The 20,520-nt window shown below is 39.8% G+C and overlaps 1 protein-coding gene across 2 annotated transcripts in view; it reads right to left on the minus strand.

The window, feature by feature from the left end:
* LOC126336700 (glutathione S-transferase-like) overlaps positions 1 to 20,520 on the minus strand; it is a 286,668-nt gene that overhangs the window by 46,647 nt on the left and 219,501 nt on the right. For both annotated transcript variants that reach the window (XM_050000656.1, XM_050000655.1), the window contains one exon: positions 16,517 to 16,657. In XM_050000656.1, the coding sequence (XP_049856613.1) occupies positions 16,517 to 16,652 (136 nt within the window). In that variant the 5' untranslated portion in view covers positions 16,653 to 16,657. The remainder of the gene's footprint in view (positions 1 to 16,516; positions 16,658 to 20,520) is intronic.

The following is a 20,520-nucleotide window of genomic DNA, read 5'->3' on the forward strand; positions in this document are numbered from 1 at the left end:
TACAGACAACACGATCCGTGTACCTCCTTCCTGGTTGAATGAGTAGAACTGATCGGCTGTGGACCCCCTCGTGTAATAGGCGCTCCCCATGCATAGTTGTTTACATCTTCGGGCAGGTTTAGTGACATCTCTGAAAATTCAAAGGGACTGTGCTTGTGATAGAATATCCACAGTCAACTTCTATCTTCAGGACTTCTGGGGACCGGGGTGATGTAAAACTTTTTTTAACCTATGTATTAGAGAAAGATGTGTAAAATTTGTTCCTTCTCTTGCCAAACAACTATCGCAAAGATTGCCTGATATTATTGAAGTATTGAGGAAATTATCTCTTCTTGCAGTTTGAAAAGCGCTTGTAGTGGTAAAAGAACCCTTAATTCCTCTGTTAGAAAGCTCTCACTTGGATAATGATACCATTACAATAATTGAATTACAGTGGCAAAAAATGACCGTCGTCCAGTGGGATAACGTTAACAATTCTGTCGATTTCTATTGTGAGGTTTTCAGTTGCCATGACGCCAGCGGTGAAAATCCTTTTAAAGAACTTGCAGAATTTGCATTATCTAGGCTCGTACTTCCTTGGTCCAACGGCGAGGTAGAAAGAATATTCACCCAGTTGAATCTCGTCAAAACGAAGATAAGAAATCGAATGCGCACAGATACGGTAAACGCCATATTAGGGATTCGTGCAGATCTTCGCAGAAAGAGTCTGTGCTGCCATAATTACATATTTCCTGAGTCAGTTTTCGGAACAATTGGGACAACTGAAGCATATACATCGAGACGATCAACCTCGACTGCAACTTCTCTTTCTCATTAAGACGATGGCGATAATGATAAAGACGACATTCTTATCCAGTTTTGGGTAAGTTTGGTAAAAAATATTTATGTAGTCGATATCTCGAGTGAGTGGCGTTTCATTGTCATTTCTATGCTTCTGAATAAAAATTTAGAATCTAGTTCTTTTAAGGCATTTTTAGTCTTTTTTACTCTTAATCTGGTTGGAAAAAGTTATATACTCTTCGCAACACTAGTCTCGTGTCACTTCGTAAGATTTCGGGTAGCACTGTTAAAGCTGAGGGTAGGATCAAGTGTATATTTGCACGTATTCGTTTCTTTGTGTTGCATCGTATATGGTGAGCGAATTACCGGTGAAAAAAAAGTGCTACACTCAAAAATACCAAAAACAAAAAATGGGGGAATAAACCTGGAAGTGATAGTAAAGGTATGTGTCGCTACCGCCAATTGAATTTTATGTTAAAGTGAGCGATATTAAATAAATGCTGAAATCAAGTAACTAAAATGGCACTTGGTATACATTTGGCACAGAAGAACTCACCATTACAAAAAATGGACAATATTACACCTTCTAGCGAAGCAGAAGCATCACTCGCATTGTTCATTGCTGAACATTGTTCGGTTTTGACTGTGGAACATCTGGGAGAACTGTGTAAAAACATGTTTTCTGTCTCTCAACCCACAACAGAATTACAATTACATCGAACGAAGTGTTCACACATAATAAGTGAATTGTTGGGTCCACATTTCAAGGAAGTTTTGCGAGCTGACATCGGTAATGAAAAATTTAGTCTTCTGGTAAACGAATCCACTGACATAAGTATTTTAAAACATCTAGGAATTAAATAAGATAATATAGTGAATCACTTCTGGCGCTTACTCTCGCTGAAAAGCCGATGCGAAATGTCTGGCGGATGCCATCGTAATAACTTTAAAATACCGCAACCTGGAAATTGAAAATTTGATTGGAATAGGCACCGATAACTAGTCAGTTATGACAGGAGTGAAGAATGGTCTTCACAGAATTTAAAAACTGTTTGTAGACTGCCAAGTCTCGTACCTGTATGTTGCATATGTCATTCCTTACAAATGGCAGTGAGGCACGCTTCAGTGAAGACTATAGCCCGAAACTTAGAACATACGATAAGAGAAACCTACAACTGGTTTTATCTATCTGCAAGTCGTCAAGACGTATACAGAAAAATATTTGAAATAATGAATAACGGCAAAGCATCACTGAAAATACTTATGTGCGACGCGATGGCTTTCCATGCATCCAGCAGTCTGTCGTACTTGACAGCAATGGGATAAACTGAAATTGCATTTTTCTGTTTGTAAAACTAGAGAAAATTGTTACACACCGAAACTGCTCCATTCTATGGTCGAAGATCCAAACAATTTGTTATACGTCATTTATTGACAAAGTGTTTTAGGTGATGTCCAAACAGTCATCTAAGTATTTAAGAGTGAAAACTCCGATCCCACAAAATTGCTGAACACGCCTACTTTTCTTTTGTGATCAGTTTGTAAAAGAGTGATTCACGAGCCTGCTATTACCACGAACGTCCTAACTACAACTGTTCAAGAAAATCGTCGTAATCACTATAATACACTCGGCTATGCTGTTGAAACCGGTGCTAGCAAGTTGAACTTACCTGAAGACAGTATCAAATTGGTAACAACACGATGTATTGACGTTGCAGTAAAGTTTATAAAGGAATTACAAAATAGGCTTCCACCCAGTACTGAAATTTTAAGTAAGATGAACAAATTGCCTGTAAGAGAAATTTTGCGACCTGAAACAAGTCATGATGCCATTGACCTAGTAAAAGAACTGGGATTAATGACATCAATGTATTGGAAAAAATCTCACAACAAAGAAGATAGAAGCATGTTAAATGACGCCTTCCTACAAAAGTGATCAGAGAGTGGCAAACTGGTGTCTGGCAGTTACAAATGGCGATACCGTATCGAATGAAAAGTATTAATACCTTACTCATAAGTACTTTGAGTTACTCATATTTGTCTTTGATGAAAATATTATGTGGGATATTATTGGCTCCAGTCTCGCAATCTCTGTTTTTAAATTATATCTCCCCAATGTTATTCAATCTGTATATTGAGCAAGCAGTGAAGGAAACAAAAGAAAAATTCGGAGTAGGTGTTAAAATCCATGGAGAAGAAATAAAAACTTTGAGGTTCGCCGATGACACTGTAATTCTGTCAGAGACAGCAAAGGACTTGGAAGAGCAGTTGAATGGAATGAACAGTGTCTTGAAAGGAGGATATGAGATGAACATCAACAAAAGTAAAACGAGGATAATGGAATGTAGTCGAATTAAGTCGGGTGATGCTGAGGGAATTAGATTAGGAAATGAGACATTTAAAGTAGAAAAGGAGTTTTGCTATTTGGGGAGCAAAATAACTTGTGATGGTCGAAGTAGAGAAGATATAAAATGTAGACTGGCAATGGCAAGGAAAGCGTTTCTGAAGAAGAGAAATTTGTTAACATTGAGTATAGATTTAAATGTCAGGAAGTCGATTCTGAAAGTATTTGTATGGAATGTAGCCATGTATGGAAGTGAAACATAGACGTTAAATAGTTTGGACACGAAGAGAATAGAAGCTTTCGAAATGTGGCGCTACAGAAGAAAGCTGAAGATTAGATGGGTAGATCACCTAACTAATGAGGAGGTATTGAATAAAATTGAGGAGAACAGGATTTTGTGGCACAACTTGACGAGAAGAAGGGACCGGTTGGTAGGACATGTTCTGAGGCATCAAGGGATCACAAATTTAGCATTGGAGGGGAGCGTGGAGGGTAAAAAACGTAGAGGGAGACCAAGAGATGAATACACTAAGCAGATTCAGAAGGATGTAGGTTGCAGTAGGTACTGGGAGATGAAGAAACTTGCACAGGTTAGGGTAGTATGGAGAGCTGCATCAAACCAGTCTCATGACTGAAGACCACAACAAGGCAATCTATGAGTGTAATAGAAGCAGTAAATTTTCACACATTTTAAATACAATCTATGTCCAGAAAGTTCGATGAATGTACCTATAATGTTTACGGATTGTCAGCTTACCTGAAACAGCAATTACTTTCATTCAGAGTTATCTCTGTTGATGGTGACGCACTTTTGAGAACAGTTGTACAAGTCCTGGAAAATCCTGGCATAATGGTCTTCAGCGATAGCCTTCAGCTGGATCGTAACATTTCTTTGAATACCCAAAAGCATTTGGCCCTTCAGGGCTGGTTTCAGTTTGGGGTACAAGAAAACGTCTGGAAACAACGAGTCTGAGCTGTAGCGTTGGTGACTGAATGTCACCATTCTCCTGTTGACCACAAAACGCTCCGCCAGAAAGGCAGTTCAAATGATTCAAACGGCTCTAAGCACTATGGGACTTAACATCTTTCATCAGTCCCCTAGACTTAGAAGTGCTTAAAACTAATCAACCTAAGGACATCACACACATCCACGCCCGAGGCAGGATTCGAACCTGCGACCGTAGCAGCAGCGCAGTTCCGGACTGAAGCGTCTAGAACCGCTCGGCTACAGATGCCGGGTAGAAAGGCAGTGTATGGCCAGGCACTATCATGGAGCGGGGTGTAGTCACCTTGTTTCGCATACCCACTTGATATGTTGCAGAAGACATGTCAGCATTTCCACTTAGGTTGTGGCATTTAACATGATGCCCTCAGTGAGGAATTCTTTATGGCTGAGACCCTCAGAGTCGAAGAACACTACAAGCATTGTCCGGGAGCAAGATCTATCACTGTGCACCCACCTCATATCGGCGTTCTGAATCCCGCCACTTCGTACTTTGACACTTGCCTTCGGGGCCATAGCTCAGGCACCAGGTCTCGTCGCTCGTGACAAAGGTTTTAAGGAGATTTCGGTCTCGATCTGCCATTTCGATGAGGTCTCCACAAGTGTCAAGCCAAAGTTGCATTTTTTCTGGCGTCAAAGTGTGGTTCGGGAGGAAAGTTTGTTTTTACCCATATACTGGGTCACTGTGGGGTGGGCCATCTGACGACCATTTCCCTCTTCCTCTGACATCATTCGCAGTCTCACTCGACGATCTTGAGACAAAACTTTCCTCGATTTCTCAACATTGTCCAAGATATGTGCAGTTGCAGGGCAGCCTGTTTGGGGAACTTCCATCTTGTCTCAGAAGCGTTTAAGCCACTCATAAACACACTTCAAGGTGACAGCATGTTCTTCATAAGCTGCTGTCAGCATTTCATGAGTCTCTTCTGCTGAATTTCCGTGTTTGAAACAGAACGGCATATTCGTTCGCTGATCCATACACCTTCGCTCTACACTCTTCTGTTTACACACAAGAAGCGCACTCGCATTGGCACTGCTTGGGAATTTTCTCAGATATGTCTTGACCGCTCCCCCATGAACCATGGACCTTGCGCTGGTGGGGAGTCTTGCGTGCCTCAACGATACAGATAGCCGTACCGTAGGTTAAACCGCAACGGAAAGGTATCTCTTGAGAGGCCAGACAAGGTGTGGTTCCTGAAGAGGGGCAGCAGCCTTTTCAGTAGTTGCAGGGGAAACAGTCTGGATGATTGGCTGACCTGGCCTTGTAACACTAACCAAAACGGCCTTACTGTGCTGGTACTGCGAACGGCTGAAAGCAAGGGGAAACTACAGACGGAATTTTTCCCGAGGGCATGCAACTTTACTGTATTATTAAATGATGATGGCGACCTCTTGGGTAAAATATTCCGGAGGTAAAATAGCCCCCCATTCGGATCTCAGGCCGGGGGCTACTCAAGAGGACGTTGTTATCAGGAGAAAGAAAACTGGCGTTATACGGATCGGAGCGTGGAATGTCAGGTCCCTTAATCGGGCAGGTAGGTTAGAAAATTTAAAAACGGAAATGGATAGGTTAAAGTTAGATATAATGGGAATTAGTGAAGTTCGGTGGCAGGAGGAACAAGACTTTTGGTCAGGAGAATACGGGGCTATAAATACAAAATCAAATAGGGGTAGTGCAGGAGTAGGTTTAATATTGAATAAAAAACTAGGAATGCGGGTAAGCTAATACAAACAGCATAGTGAACGCGTTATAGTGGCCAAGATAGACAAGAAGCCCACGCCTACTACAGTAGTACAAGTTTATGTGCCAACTAGCTCTGCAGATGATGAAGATATTGATGAAATGTATGATGAGATAAAAGAAATTATTCAGGTAGTGAAGGGAGACGAAAATTTAATAGTCATGGGTGACTGGAATTCGACACTAGGAAAAGGAAGAGAAGGAAACATAGTAGGTGAATATGGATTAGGGCTAAGAAATGCAAGAGAAAGCCGCCTTCTAGAATTTTGCACAGAGCATAACTTAATCATAGCTAACACTTGGTTCAAGAATCATGAAAGAAGGTTGTATACATGGAAGAACCCTGGAGATACTAGAAGGTTTCAGATAGATTATATAATGGCAAGACAGAGATTTAGGAATCAGGTATTACATTGTAGGACATTTCCAGGGGCAGATGTGGACTCTGACCACAATGTATTGGTTATGAACTGTAGATTAAAACAGAAGAAACTGCAAAAAGGTGGGAATTCAAGGAGATGGGACATGGATAAACTGAGAGAACTAGAGGTTGTACAGATTTTCAGGGAGAGCATAAAGGAACAATTGACAGGAATGGGGGAAAGAAATACAGTAGAAGTAGGGGTAAGATAGATACTGCCTACAGGAAAATTAAAGAGACCTTTGTAGAAATGAGAACCACTTGTATGAATATCAAAAGCTCAGATGGAAACCCGGTTCTAAGCAAAGAAGGGAAGGCAGAAAGGTGGAAGGAGTATATAGAGGGTCTATACAGGGGCGATGTTCTTGAGGACAATATTATGGAAATGGAAGAGAAGGTAGATGAAGATGAAATGAGAGTTATGATACTGCGTAAAGAGTTTGACAGAGCACTGAAAGACCTGAGTCGAAACAAGGCCTCGGGAGTAGGCAACATTCCATTAGAAACTACTGACAGCCTTGGGAGAGCCAGTCCTGACAAAACTTTACCATCTGGTGAGCAAGATGTATGAGACAGGCGAAATTCTCTCAGACTTCAAGAAGAATATAATAATTCCATACCCAAAGAAAGCAGATGTTGACAGATGTGAAAATTATCGAACTATCAGTTTAATAAATCACAGCTGCAAAATACTAACGCGAATTCTTTATAGACAAATGGAAAAACTGGTAGATGTGGACCTTGGGGAGGATCAGTTTGGATTCCGTAGAAATGTTGGAACACGTGAGGCAATACTGACCTTACGACTTATCTTAGAAGAAAGATTAAGAAAAGGCAAACCTACATCTCTAGCATTTGTAGACTTAGAGAAAGCTTTTGACAATGTTGACTGGAATACTCTCCTTCAAATTCTGAAGGTGGCAGGGGTAAAATACAGGGAGCGAAAGGCTATTTACAATTTGTACAGAAACCAGATGGCAGTCATAAGAGTCGAGGGGCATGAAAGGGAAGCAGTGGTTGGGAAAGGAGTGAGACAGGGTTTTAGCCTCTCCCCGATGTTATTCAATCTGTATATTGGGCAAGCAGTAAAAGAAACAAAAGAAAAATTTGGAGTAGGTATTAAAATTCATGGAGAAGTAGTAAAAACTTTGAGGTTCGCCGATGACATTGTAATTCTGTCAGAGACAGCAAAGGACTTGGAAGAGCAGTTGAACGGAATGGGCAGTATCTTGAAAGGAGAGTATAAGATGAACATCAACAAAAGCAATACAAGGATAATGGAATGTAGTCAAATTAAGTCGGGTGATGCTGAGGGGATTAGATTAGGAAATGAGACACTTAAAGTGGTAAAGGTGTTTTGCTATTTGGGGAGCAAAATAACTGATGATGGTCGAAGTAGAGAGGATATAAAATGTAGACTGGCAATGGCAAGGAAAGCGTTTCTGCAGAAGAGAAATTTGTTAACATCGAGTATAGACTTAAGTGTCAGGAAGTCGTTTCTGAAAGTATTTGTTTGGAGTATAGCCATGTATGGAAGTGAAACGTGGACGATAAATAGTTTAGAGAAGAAGAGAATAGAAGCTTTCGAAATGTGGTGCTACAGAAGAATGCTGAAGATTAGATTGGGGTAGATCACATAACTAATGAGGAGGTATTGAATAGAATTGGGGAGAAGAGAAGTTTGTGGCACAATTTGACCAGAAGAAGGGATCGGTTGGTAGGACGCGTACTGAGGCATCAAGGGATCACCAATTTTGTACTGGAGGGCAGCGTGGAGGGTAATAATCGTAGAGGGAGACCAAGAGATGTATACACAAAGCAGAATACACTAAGCAGATACAGAAGGATGTAGGCTGCAGTAGATACTGGGAGATGAAGAAACTTGCACAGGATAGAGTATCATGGAGAGCTGCATCAAACCAGTCTCAGGACTGAAGACCACCACAACAACAACAACACCTCTTGACCTGTATGGCGCGGGATTCAACGGTTGCGAACTCTTACAGTGTGAGCAGTATAACGTCATTCATTGAATTTTACGGAGAGAGGTTGTAGAATAATACGAGCGTTAAATCAAACAATGTTTTTATTTCCACTAAAAATTACAATTTTTAAAAATTTGGAATTCGAGATATGACGTGACATAAAAGATTACCAGAAATACAACAGAATGGCACTTTGGAAGGAGCCAATCTGTCTGCTGATTCAGTAATTCTTGCACTTAAACTGATTTGAACAACGATACAAAATCAAACAAGTTAGTCGAATCGTGAAAACAAGGGGATCCCCAGTGAACGAACTGCGAATGAAATGTTGCTGAGGTTGGCGAAGAGTCGCAAATGGTAACATAGACTTGCTCGTCGCTCGCATGTACATCGCTCCTTCAGTTGTTGACCCGCTTGTGCTCGCGCGTTCAGTTGTTGAACGCGATGGAGCTGAATCATACGGATAATATTTGGGATCAATAATAAAAACATAATAATTCATTACTAGGGTCATTCGATGCGATACCTGCTAAAAAGTACTGATATGAGTAAGAATGTCAGTTGAACAGTCGAGTGAAAAGTATCGAAAGTACTCGATACTTTGCCTAAGTACTAGTAATAAGCCAGAGTGAAACAACTATAAATCTAACTTTCATTAGGAACTTGTAGAAAAAGGAAGTCAGAGAAAGGAGAACGAGTAAAGAGGCAGTAAAATACTTCGAAAAGAATGAAACGAGAGCAGTCTTCCGTAATGTCAATCAGCTCCGACATAAAATACAGGTTAAGGAGCGAATAGAGCGTAACGAATACTTAGAGTCAGGTGTGTGTAGGATAAAATGTGACGCCTGTCCGAAATTTTACATAGACTAAACAGTACGATCTTTTGATGTCCGCCTTCGACAGCACTGTAGCCCAGGTAGTATTAAAAATTTTTTTGTTCTCATTTTTTAAAAATGTTTTGTAAAGTAGGATGCATACATCAAAACCTAGTTATCAGCAGTTATGCTCCGAAAGCATTCCATTTGGACATACTTTATAACCTTGTAATTTTTACTAATTAAAAAAAACACGTACATGACTTATTAAATGAACAGAGCCAATTCAGGGACTAGGGCTTTTTCGAAATAGGTTCTAATTTATTATGATATTTCTTCTCTTTCCCTTTCGGCACGCATTTTTCTTGCACTAGCTTGTTTCTGGAGCTATCTGGTTCCATGTCTGATTGTCTAGCAGTAAAGCACTGCCCGGAAATTAAGGGGGCGCGGAATCGACTCCCGGTCAGATCATAGATTATTCAGTCCCCTTTAACCCAGTATTCACCTCTCAGTGGTGTGGTGATTCACCATAAACGATACGAGTTTCGGATTGCAGGTCAAATGTGGGTAACTGGGGTAAGGTAGGGACACGCAAATTGCCGACGTGTCATCCATTTGGAAGACTTGTTTCAGACCACTGAGCCACACAATATTATTGTTATTAGCTGCTTAGTGTATACTTGACACTGCCTATAACCCATTTTCCACAGGTGGGTAACGTTTGTAGGTGGATGTTACGAATTTTTTAATTTTACTATTTTTCACTTGAGAAGGGTATATCTTTCAGCTATTTTTATATTAAATTTTTTCTTATATTTGCTGTTTAAAAGTTAGCAACTTTGTACTATTATGTCGCCAAGTATAGCCTTCAGTTTCAACAAGCACAGCACAATTTGATTATAGTATACCATGAACACTTCTCCTGACTTTTTCAGTTATACTTTATCAAGTTACCATGCGACGTATTCGAGTGAGTGTAGCTGTGTGCAGAAGTTAATTAGATTTTGTATTCTAGTTCCCTAATATTTTACGATTCTTCTCTTTGTTTTTTGGTGACTTACTAAGAAGTCGAAACAGATAATCATACCGTTCGTGGGACCATGAGCCTGAAAAATACAATAGAAGAATTTAGAAGATGGCTGCTGTTGCTCTCTGAGAAGTAGACTTAGACCATATACAACAGTTAAGTGGAATTTCAACATTTTTTTAAGAGCTGTATTTTTCTGTCAAACATTGTGTGAAGTATAAGTTAACTTACATTTGGTTCATTACTGCTAAACAAATATTGGGTATAAAAATATTTTTATTTGAAAAAAAATATTCATTATTTAAGGTCAGTAGGAACTCGTGCACTCAAAATTTTGTTACCAGTAAAAAGTGTCTGTTCCAAGATTTACGCCCTCATTTTATAACGCTAGTGTTCTTCCATTAATTGAGCAATTCATCTTTTTTTTTTAATTTTGTAGTTTAAGAAATACTGTCCTCCAAAAATGGTGTTTTCATAAGAAACATAACATAGCACAATCTGTAGAATGTAACATTCAACAATCACAGTATGACATTGCTGAATCCAAGATTTTTGTGTTGCAGAAAATGTTAGTTAGTGCTACGAATTGGAAGAAGAACTTGACAAAGCACTAAAAAATCCAAGTCGAAACAAGGCTGTTGATGTAGACTTCATTGCCTCAGAATTGTAGATATCTTCGAAGAGCAAGCAAAACAATACTGTTTCTCTCAGGGTATGCAAAATATAGGCGACAGGAAAAATACCCTCATTGTCAAACCTCAAGAAGAATGTAATAATTCCTTTTTCAAAGAGAAAAGCAGGTACTAAACACTAAATCACTAATTAAATAAGTCGTGGTTTCAAAATATTGTCACAAGTTACGAGGGGCGTTCAATAAGTACTGCAACACATCTTTTTCTCGGTGAAAAAAATGTGAAATCTGTTGTGGGACATGGCAGAATATTCTTGCTTCAGCCCCAATAGTTTCTTGAAGATCTAATAGGCGTCGGCGCTGTAAGTAGCCTTCTAAATGTCGTGTGTAAAAGTACGTGCATTCCAAGCATAGAGCTGTATCTGAGTTTCTTTTAGCGAAAAACCAGAGCACCGCAGAGATTCATAGCCGCGTACAGTTTGTCTATGGAGATCTGTCAGTGAACAAAAGAACGCTGAGTCGTTGGACAAGGCGTCTGCCGTCATCGCAACGAGATCGCGCAAACTTGTCTGATACCGCACATGCTGGCCGGCCGCACATGACTCTTGCAATGTTGGACCATGCGGACGCACTCATTCAAGATGATCAACGGATCACAATAAAATATCCTGCTGCACAGCTGGACATCTTTGGTTGTATTCACAAAACTTCATTGGACTGTTCTTCCTCATCCACCCTAAGGTCCAGATCTCGCACCTTCCGACCTCCATCCGTTTGGTCCACTGAAGAATGCACTCCTTGGGAAGCAGTACATGAATGATTGGCAGGTTATTGATGCTGCAAGACGTTGGCTCCTACGTCGACCAGCAGAGTGGTACCATGTGGGCACACAGGCCCTCCCACTAATGTGGTGTGAGGCCGTCGCCTTGAATGGAGGTTATGTTTAAAAATGGGTTTTGTAGTAGCCATAAGTGTGGGGAATAATATAGTTTATAGGAATCCTGAACATAACCAGCCTGCTTTAAAAAAAAGTGTGTTTTATTACTTACTGGAAACCTTTCGTATTTACAGAAGAATGGAAAACTGATAGAAGCCAATCTCTGGAAATATCACTTTGGCTTCCAGGGAAATGTGGGGACACACAAGGCAGAACTGACTCAACGATTTAACTTAGAAGATATGGTGAAGAAAGGCAAATCTGCATTTATACCTGTTGTAGATTTAGAGAAATCTTTTGACAATGTTGACTGGACTATTCATTATGAGATTCTGAAGGCACTATGAATAAAATACAAAGAGCGAAAAGTTATTTACAACTCAACCAGACTGTAATAAAAGAGTCAAATGACATGAAAGGAAAACAATAGTTGAAGAGGGAGTGCGAAAAGATTATAGTCCATCGCTCATTTTATTCACACTGTGTACTAAGCAAGCAGTGCAATGAAACAAGGATATATTTGGCAAGGGGTTTAAAGTATGAAGAGTAGAAATAAAAACTTAGAGGTTCACTGATACGAGGGTTGTACCAAAACTAAGGTTCCCATATTTTTTACAAATAGAAAACATTGTTTATTGTTATTAATTAATACATCGTTTAAAAACAATTGTATCTATTTTTCAATTCTCGATTTTTTTCGACATACTTGTGAAGACGGTGCTCCAGCTGCTGTGTTACTAAGTCGAAGAAGTCTCCCGCTAACCTGTTGAGGAAGCGTGTGTCTTCTGCTCGGACTTCATCATCGCTCTTGAAGCGCTTGCCACCAAAGTGTTCCTTTAGCATGGGGAAGAGGTGATAATCATTGGGGACTACGTCCGGGATGTACGGAGGATAGAGCACAACAGTTCACCCAAATTCCTTCAAAAGCTCCTGTGTTTGAAGAGTGATGTGGGGTCGAGCATTATCGTGAAGAAGCACTAGTCCCTCCTTCAGCTGTTCTCTCTGGCGATTCTGGATTGTTCACTGGAGTTTGGTCAATGTCTCACAATATCTGTCTGAGTTCAATGTCGTCCCAGGTTGCATGAAATCGATTAGGATTACCCCTTTCGATCCCAAAATACTGTCGCCATAACCTTTCCTGCCAACTGCGTTTGTTTCAATTTCTTTGGTTGCGGTGAGCCGGAATGACGCCACTGACGAGACTGTCGTTTTGTTTTGGGGGTGTAATGAAACACACACGTTTCATCTTCCATGGCGATAGAGTCCAACGACTTCTCCTTGTGGCCTCTCGCTCTCATTGTTGAAGATCCTTGCAAAGCACAGCCAAGGCGTTGCTCCTTGTGTCCGTCAGTCATCATCCAGGGGACCCAGCGAGCACACACCTTGCGAATACGCAACGTTTCTGTTAAAGTTCTTTCAATTGTGCCGTGGGAAGCTTCAGGAATGCGTTCAACAAGTTCACGGACAGTGACCCTCCGATCTCTGAGCAGCTCACTGTTTTGATCTTCTGGACAATTGCATCCGAAACCGGCGGTCTTCCACTCCGCTCTTCATCGTGAACTTTCATGCGACCCTCAGCAAAAGCCCTGCCCCATTTGTAGACGTGCTGAACGAACAGGCGCTCTACACCATAAACCTCAATCAGTTGCCGATGAACGTCTACGAGCAGTAACTTCCTTGCGTGGAGAAACCGGATTACTGCTCGAACCTCGCACTTGGTGGGAGCGGCGATCAACACTCCCATCTGTGACGGCAGCCAAGTCAACACTAAGAGACTTCGCGAATGGCGGACGGGTGGGCTCGAGAGTGGGGGAAGCGCTGCCCACAGCACTGTTGTCGGATTTAGCCTGGCACCTTCCCTCGAGGCTGAAGCTCATTGGGAACCTTACTTCAGGTACAACCCTCAATTATGTCAAAGACAAGCAGGGACTGGAAGACCAGTTGAACGGAATGGATAATGTCTTGATAAGAGTTCAAAACATAAACATCAGCAAAGGTAAAACAAGAGTAATTGAATGTAGTCAAATTAAATCAGGTGATGATTATAGAATAGATTAAGGTATAACATCTTAAAAGCAGTCAACTTTTGTTATTTGGGCATCAAAATAACTGACAATGGACGAAGATATAAAATACAGATTATCCATGACAAGAAACGCATTTCTGAAAAAGAGAAATTTATGATCATCGAATACAGGTTTATGCGTTAGAAAGTCTTTTCTGAAGGTAAGAGAATAAAGGATTTTGAAATGTGCTGCTATAGGAGATTGCTGCAGATTAGATTGGTAGGTCAAACAACAATTGAGGTAGTACTGAATCGAGCTGGGGAGAAAATAAATTTATGCTTCAGCTTGCCTAAAAGAAGGGTTGAGTTGTAGAATACATCATGAAACACCAAGGATCCTCAATTCGGAAATGGAAGGAAGTATGTGTCAAAGGGGGATGGAGGAGGGATTAGGTTGCACTGGCAAACACACGGTTCCAAGGCTGAGTACAGCAAGCAGGTCCAAAGGCATGTAAGTGCTGTGGTTATGCAGTGATGAAGCAAAGTAGTGTGGAGAGGTGCATGAAACAAGTCTTACAAGGACTAGAGACTACAACAACAAAGAAATATTTCAAGTATAACATCTTATTTCTGAAATAATTTTGGTGTGCTTTAATAGTTTACTTGGGCGAAATGTGTGTGTCTCTAAATCCGCCAATAAATGTACGACACAATATAAAACCCCATTAAAGAATATTGACCCAATAGTTAATCAAATTATCCTGGTTTCTGAATCAGAAGAAAAATGATCTTTATTTTTATTTCTTTATTGTTAAAAATGTAATTGAGCCGTATTGTAACATATTGCTAATAACTTGTGGCCAGTTTTCTAAATGCATCTATAAACAGGTACTATGAGCAGAATTTCAATCATTGCTAAGCAGACAGCGGAATGTAGCTATGGTTAACGATCTGCATTTACTGGATCAGTCACTAAGTGTAGCAATCGTCACTAACCATAAATATTGTCTATGAAAGCTCACTGCTTGCTTCTAACACAATCGTGTTTTTAGAAGCATAAAATGGAGAATGGACCTACAATTTTTTTTCCCTGCTTAATACACACTAGCAGACTAAAAATGTAGTCCTGACGCGAAACAGGCCGTATAAGCGAGGCAACGAAGTGAATTTCCAAATCCAGCATCACCCACAAATAGCAATAACAATGCAAGTGAAGCCTGACAATGCCCTAGGGAAGACGGAGGGCTTAATGTAATTTATTAAATAATTTCTTTAAATAAAAACTTTTAATACCTACACGGCAATTTTCCTATCGCATTTAAAGTTCGATGAATACTTTCGGTTGCTATCTGCAACTATCTTTAGATCTGTTACATATGTAGGAAACGTAGCCTAAGAATATTATGTACAGTCAAGTAGAATACAAAAACAGTGTACAACACCCCAGTAAAAATAATGCGGAGCCAATTCTAGGTGTAAAGGTGAACAATTGACAAATCCATTTAACAGTGTAGTATAAAGAGTGTAAGGCTTATCAGGTAATATACCGTTCAAAATATGAAAAGGCGGTGCAGAAGCATTGGAAAGCATTGTTAACTGTAGTCATGCTACAACATGCATTCGTAAGTACCCAAACCATAACAGTACGTAGTTGAAAACACCACGGTGAGCAAGATGAGTTGTAGACATATCGAAGGAATTGTAGACGAGAAATCTCAAAAAGCTTACACTACATCCAAATGGATTTTAAATTATAAAGATAATAATGGCATAAAGTTAAGGTTACGAGGCAGCGATCTTTATTATGTCCTGAACTGGCAACTGGCACTAAAATCCAAGAAGCTTGTGCCTAAGTCCAACTAATTTTAAAACCATAAAAGTAACAGGGGACTGAAGACAGGGAAGCTTCTAGGATTTCATTCATGATTTAACGCCAGGTCACATAGGATGTGCTTCCTACAAACGGCATGTTGCCAGTTCAGGACGTAATACAGATCTCTGCCTCGTAATCTTAACTTTATGCTATTATTATCTTTATATCTTAAAATCCATTTGGATGTAGAGTAAGCTTTTTGATATTTCTGGTCTATAATTCTTTCGACAGGTCTACAGCCGGTCTTGCTCCCTGTGGTGTTTTCAGCTACGTACTGTTATTGTTTTGGTACTTACGAATGCATATCGTTGCATGACTACAATTACCGACGCTTTCCAATGCTTATTCACCGACTTTTCATATTTTGAGCAGTGTGTTACCTGATAAGCATTAACATAGTTTATACTACACTATTAAATGACTTTGACAAATGTTCAATTTTACATGTAGAATTAGCTCCCCATTATTTTTGCTCATGTTTTGTACGTTGTTTTTGTATTCCACTTGATGTACGTAATTTACTTAGGCTATGTTTGCGGTATGTATTACAGATCTAAAGATGGTTGTAGATAGTAACTGAAACTAGTTAACGAACTTTAACTCCGATTGGAAAATTGCGGATGGGCATCAAAAATTTTTACTTTTATAAATATTTTATTTAATAAATAACAATGCACATTTTCCATGATGAATTATGTCAAGTATTGAAATTCGAGTCGCATATATTTTTTCACAGTGATCGGAGGCGAAAATAAATAAATAAATATCATATTATAAAACGTCAGTTAAAAAGGATAGCTTTTGTAGTCGAACGATTTTTTCAAGTAAACTGCTTTAAAACCAACATGTTACATTGTCACAGAAAAAGCTGCAAAAATAGCCATGTTCTGTTATGCAGTACCAAATGACACAAAAATTTTCAAAACAACATCTTTAATGAATTTATCAACTTACTTGATTTGTAATGTGACCATTTTTCTTTGGGAATTCGTTCATCCACATAGTCCACTCCGGCATAGGCGAAAATGAAGCGTATGTGTTCTGCTTTCCCTCGGGCATTGAAGTAAATAAGTTTATAGGCAGGTGCCATTGTACCTGCAACAAATATATTAATTAATGTTGGTTGTTCTTGATTTACTAAAGAAATGTGCAGACACATTGGAGAGGAACGCCCAGTGTGTAAGTACTGACTCGTTGCTACAGTAACATTGTGAGTGGCAATAGTAAAAACGATAACTCATACAGTCGTAACAAGTTCAGTGTTACAAATTTCCTCCCGGCTCTCGTCCTTCCATTCTTTTCTCCCCCCCCCCCTATTTCCCCTCTCCCGTTCCTCTGTGCTAGTGATTAGCTGATAATAAACCTGTTGTGAAAAGTATCAGTACACCGTTTGAAAAAATTTATTTGAAATTGGTTAAACTGCTGTCTCATGAAACAATGGATATTCTTGAACTTTTGTCAATGGGTTATTTGCTGACGTCGTATATTTCTCACGTGCATTCAGTGATTTCTATTTAAAATGGATGTCGAACACAAGCTGTCTAATTGTGCCATTCAAATATTTTCAGACTTCGTATCTTGCTTAACTTCAACACAGCGGAAGTGTCACTAGAGTACAAAAGAAAATAATTTTCGATTCTGTGCTATCAGCTTATTACATCGAATGTTACATATTGTGGAGAAGTAAAAGATTGTGTCAGGAATAGTTCAGAGAACATTGATTGTTCTGTTGTATCATTTCAAAAATCTTGTATGATTCGGACGCCGACAGGCTCACTAGAAAATTGTTAGTGGATTATTTCACTTATGCTTTACTCATACATCTCGTTGTCATTCAAAAGAACGACATGGGACGCAGTTCTAAATTAGCCTTTGTCCTTTGTCATTTCGAAATATTTGTTGAATAACGTTGACATCGTTTTCTCAGATATGCCACTACCGATAAATATTTTGTATGAACAAAGCTAGTGCTTATTAAGCACAAACAGTGCAAGGACATCTATGAGTACATCTAACTCTAAAACGATATGCGCTTGATATCTGAACATAGCGTTTATGTTGCTACTTAAAGTAATATAGACAAGTACTGCAAAAGTGGCATTATTTTTCTTTCACCAGGTCATTAAACATGGAATTTTCATGAAAATTGTCTGGGCTTATAGGTGCTCCGTGTGATTAATTTTGACACACAAATAGAGTGTGTTTTGGATGGACTGGAGCTATACAAAAACAATTGTTCATACTTCAGTACTTGTAAAGGTTTATAGCCTTATTTGTCTAATATTGTAGACAGAAGCTCAACAAAGTTTTACATAAGCGCACATTCCGCTGCAGAGTGAAAGTTCATTCTGGAGACATCCCCCAGGGTGTGGCTAAACCATGGTTACGAAATATCCTTTCTTCCAGAACAGTTAGCCCCACAAGTTTCGCAGAATAACTTCTGGGAAGCTTGAAAGTAGGACAATGGGGCGCTGGCGGCAGTAAAGCTGTGAGGAAGAGTCGTGAGCAGTGTCTGGGTAGCTCACTTGATAGAGCACTTGCCCACGAAAGGCAGAAGTGCCGAGTTCGACTCTCGGTCCGGCACACAGTTTTAATTTGCCAGGAAGTTTCATGATGATGAGGACGACCTTTGGTGGTTGGAGCTTTGCTGAGCAGTGCAAATGCAAGCTTCTACAACTGAGTCTTCAGCAAATCATCAATCGTTCGGAAAATTGTGTCGCAATTTGTGAATAAGTGCAGGAGGACTATCACCACCTCCCAGTCCCAAAGTCTGAGCTTTATTTTTTCCTAGTTGGCCAGAAAACCTCCTATTCTTTAAAGAACCGAACTCCCCTGCATAGAACAGCTTCAGACGTCTCAGTGCTTTTACGAACGAGTTAATGTGTTAACTACATTCCAAGAAAAAAAATACGACCCACCACGAACGAATTATCCAAATGGGACGTAAATCGAAAGATGTGATTTACATGTTCAAACAAATGACTACAGCTTCAGAAAAAATGTATGATCTGTGAAAGAGAAAGAGATTCACGAACTGAGCAAGTCAATAGCACGTTGGTTCACCTCCGGCCTTATACAAGCAGTCGGCTAGCCATTGACTGATTTGCCTATTGGAGGTTCTCTTGAGGCACAGCGTACCAAAGTCTGTTCAATAGGCACGTTAGATCGTCAAATCCTGAACTTGAAGCTCCCGGCCTATGGAGTACGTCGCACAAATCTTCGATCGTCTAGAGGAGGGCAGCGAAACAGTTTTTCCATCGATGGATATGTGTCATCACACTTGAGATGGAAATCATCTAGTGAGTGTGGTATGGATGCTATGGAGAGGTTTTCTGTTAACGATTACAGGTAGATAGTGTTCTAAGTCACACACAGAACACGCCGTTGTATAAGAGTCGAACACCGGTTACGCCACACACCTGATACATCTTGAGAGAGCAACGAAAAAAAAGATTAAATGCCCGACAAATGACCTGCAGCAACAACTCCCTGTCCTTAGAATGGGTCATCAGTCTACTATTAAATCATACCTCGTTACAACCATATCTCAACTGATTACTTCATCCACTTTCTGTCATCCTTTAATGAAGATGCAAGTCAGTTTAGAGTTAGATGGTTCTCTTTTCCACGAAAGCATCAAAGACAGCAGTCAACTTGCATATATTACTGCTACCTCAATAGACATACAGTAGAATGTTGTTAAAAAACCCACACAGCAACTGTTTGTGACGTATTTGTTACCTGACACCATCTTGGATCCACCATCTTGAATAAATTTGGCAATAATGCAGAATGGGGTGAGAGCCCCATTACCTTACTACTCATGTTAGATTCGAAGTCAAGGCAATCAAAAGATACAGTTATTTATGTCGTATGTTTTAGTACTTGCAAACTCACTCATCAAAATCCGTAGAGTGCTTCCCCCTTGGTCTAGAATCATGAAATTTAACAAGAAGAAGTTTCACACTACAACCAAAGGAAAAAAATATTATTATTTGTTACCCGACCTCAAACTTGAAATTAAAATATTCTCGAAAATCTTTGAATCCCTGCAGCCGATGTCTTGCCACTATCAACGTTGATAAGAAGCAAAAGTCGGAGAATGGGTGAACTGTGTGTATATAAAATTTTGTATAGAACCCTCAGTGTACTTGTTCTCCTCGCACGTGGCCTCCCTTTTTTTTTGTCTAAGAGTGTACTTGACATTAGGCATGTAAGCGAAAAGAAGTTTGGAAAAGGTTTTAAATTGCGCTTGAAGTTTGCCGGAAGTAGGTAAGTGCTCTCAGTATGAAACACACGACGAATATAATCTGCCCAATTTGCGCTCCATTTTAAGTGGAAGATAGCTTTTCACGCATTTCCCTGTTTATGGCGGCATGTGTCCTGAACTCTGTGTCGTATAACGATATAATTTCGCAGGTAAATTTAGTGATATACGTCGATACTGTCTGTAAAGTGTGTCGCCAACAGATGCGCTCCATTTTTAAGTGGAAGATAGCTTTTCACGCATTTCCCTGTTTATGGCGGCATGTGTCCTGAACTCTGTGTCGTATAACGATATAATTTCGCAGGTAAATTTAGTGATATACGTCGATACTGTCTGTAAAGTGTGTCGCGAACAGATGTAGCAGTATAGAAATAATAAATTAAAACGTCATGCTCGATGTTGGAGTTACATTGCGCGCAATTTTGAGCAGAAGCTAGTTTTTCACGTATACAAATGTCTATGACGTTATATCTCCTGAGCTGTGAGGGGAAATGACAAAATTTTGGTGGTAAATTCCGTGGCATGTATGAATATTCTCTGCAAGCTGTGTTGTGAATAGAGCCTGTAGTAAAATAGCAATAAACTGAAACGTCATGTCTGATACTGTAGATTTACTGTATGGGAAGTGAAAGTGAGTAAGCGATAAACTTTTTACCTTTCATAATTTTGTGGGGGGCGTCAGAGAGAAAAA

The sequence above is a fragment of the Schistocerca gregaria genome, chromosome 2, assembly GCF_023897955.1.
Source record: "Schistocerca gregaria isolate iqSchGreg1 chromosome 2, iqSchGreg1.2, whole genome shotgun sequence".
NCBI classification, from domain to species: Eukaryota; Metazoa; Arthropoda; class Insecta; order Orthoptera; family Acrididae; genus Schistocerca; species Schistocerca gregaria.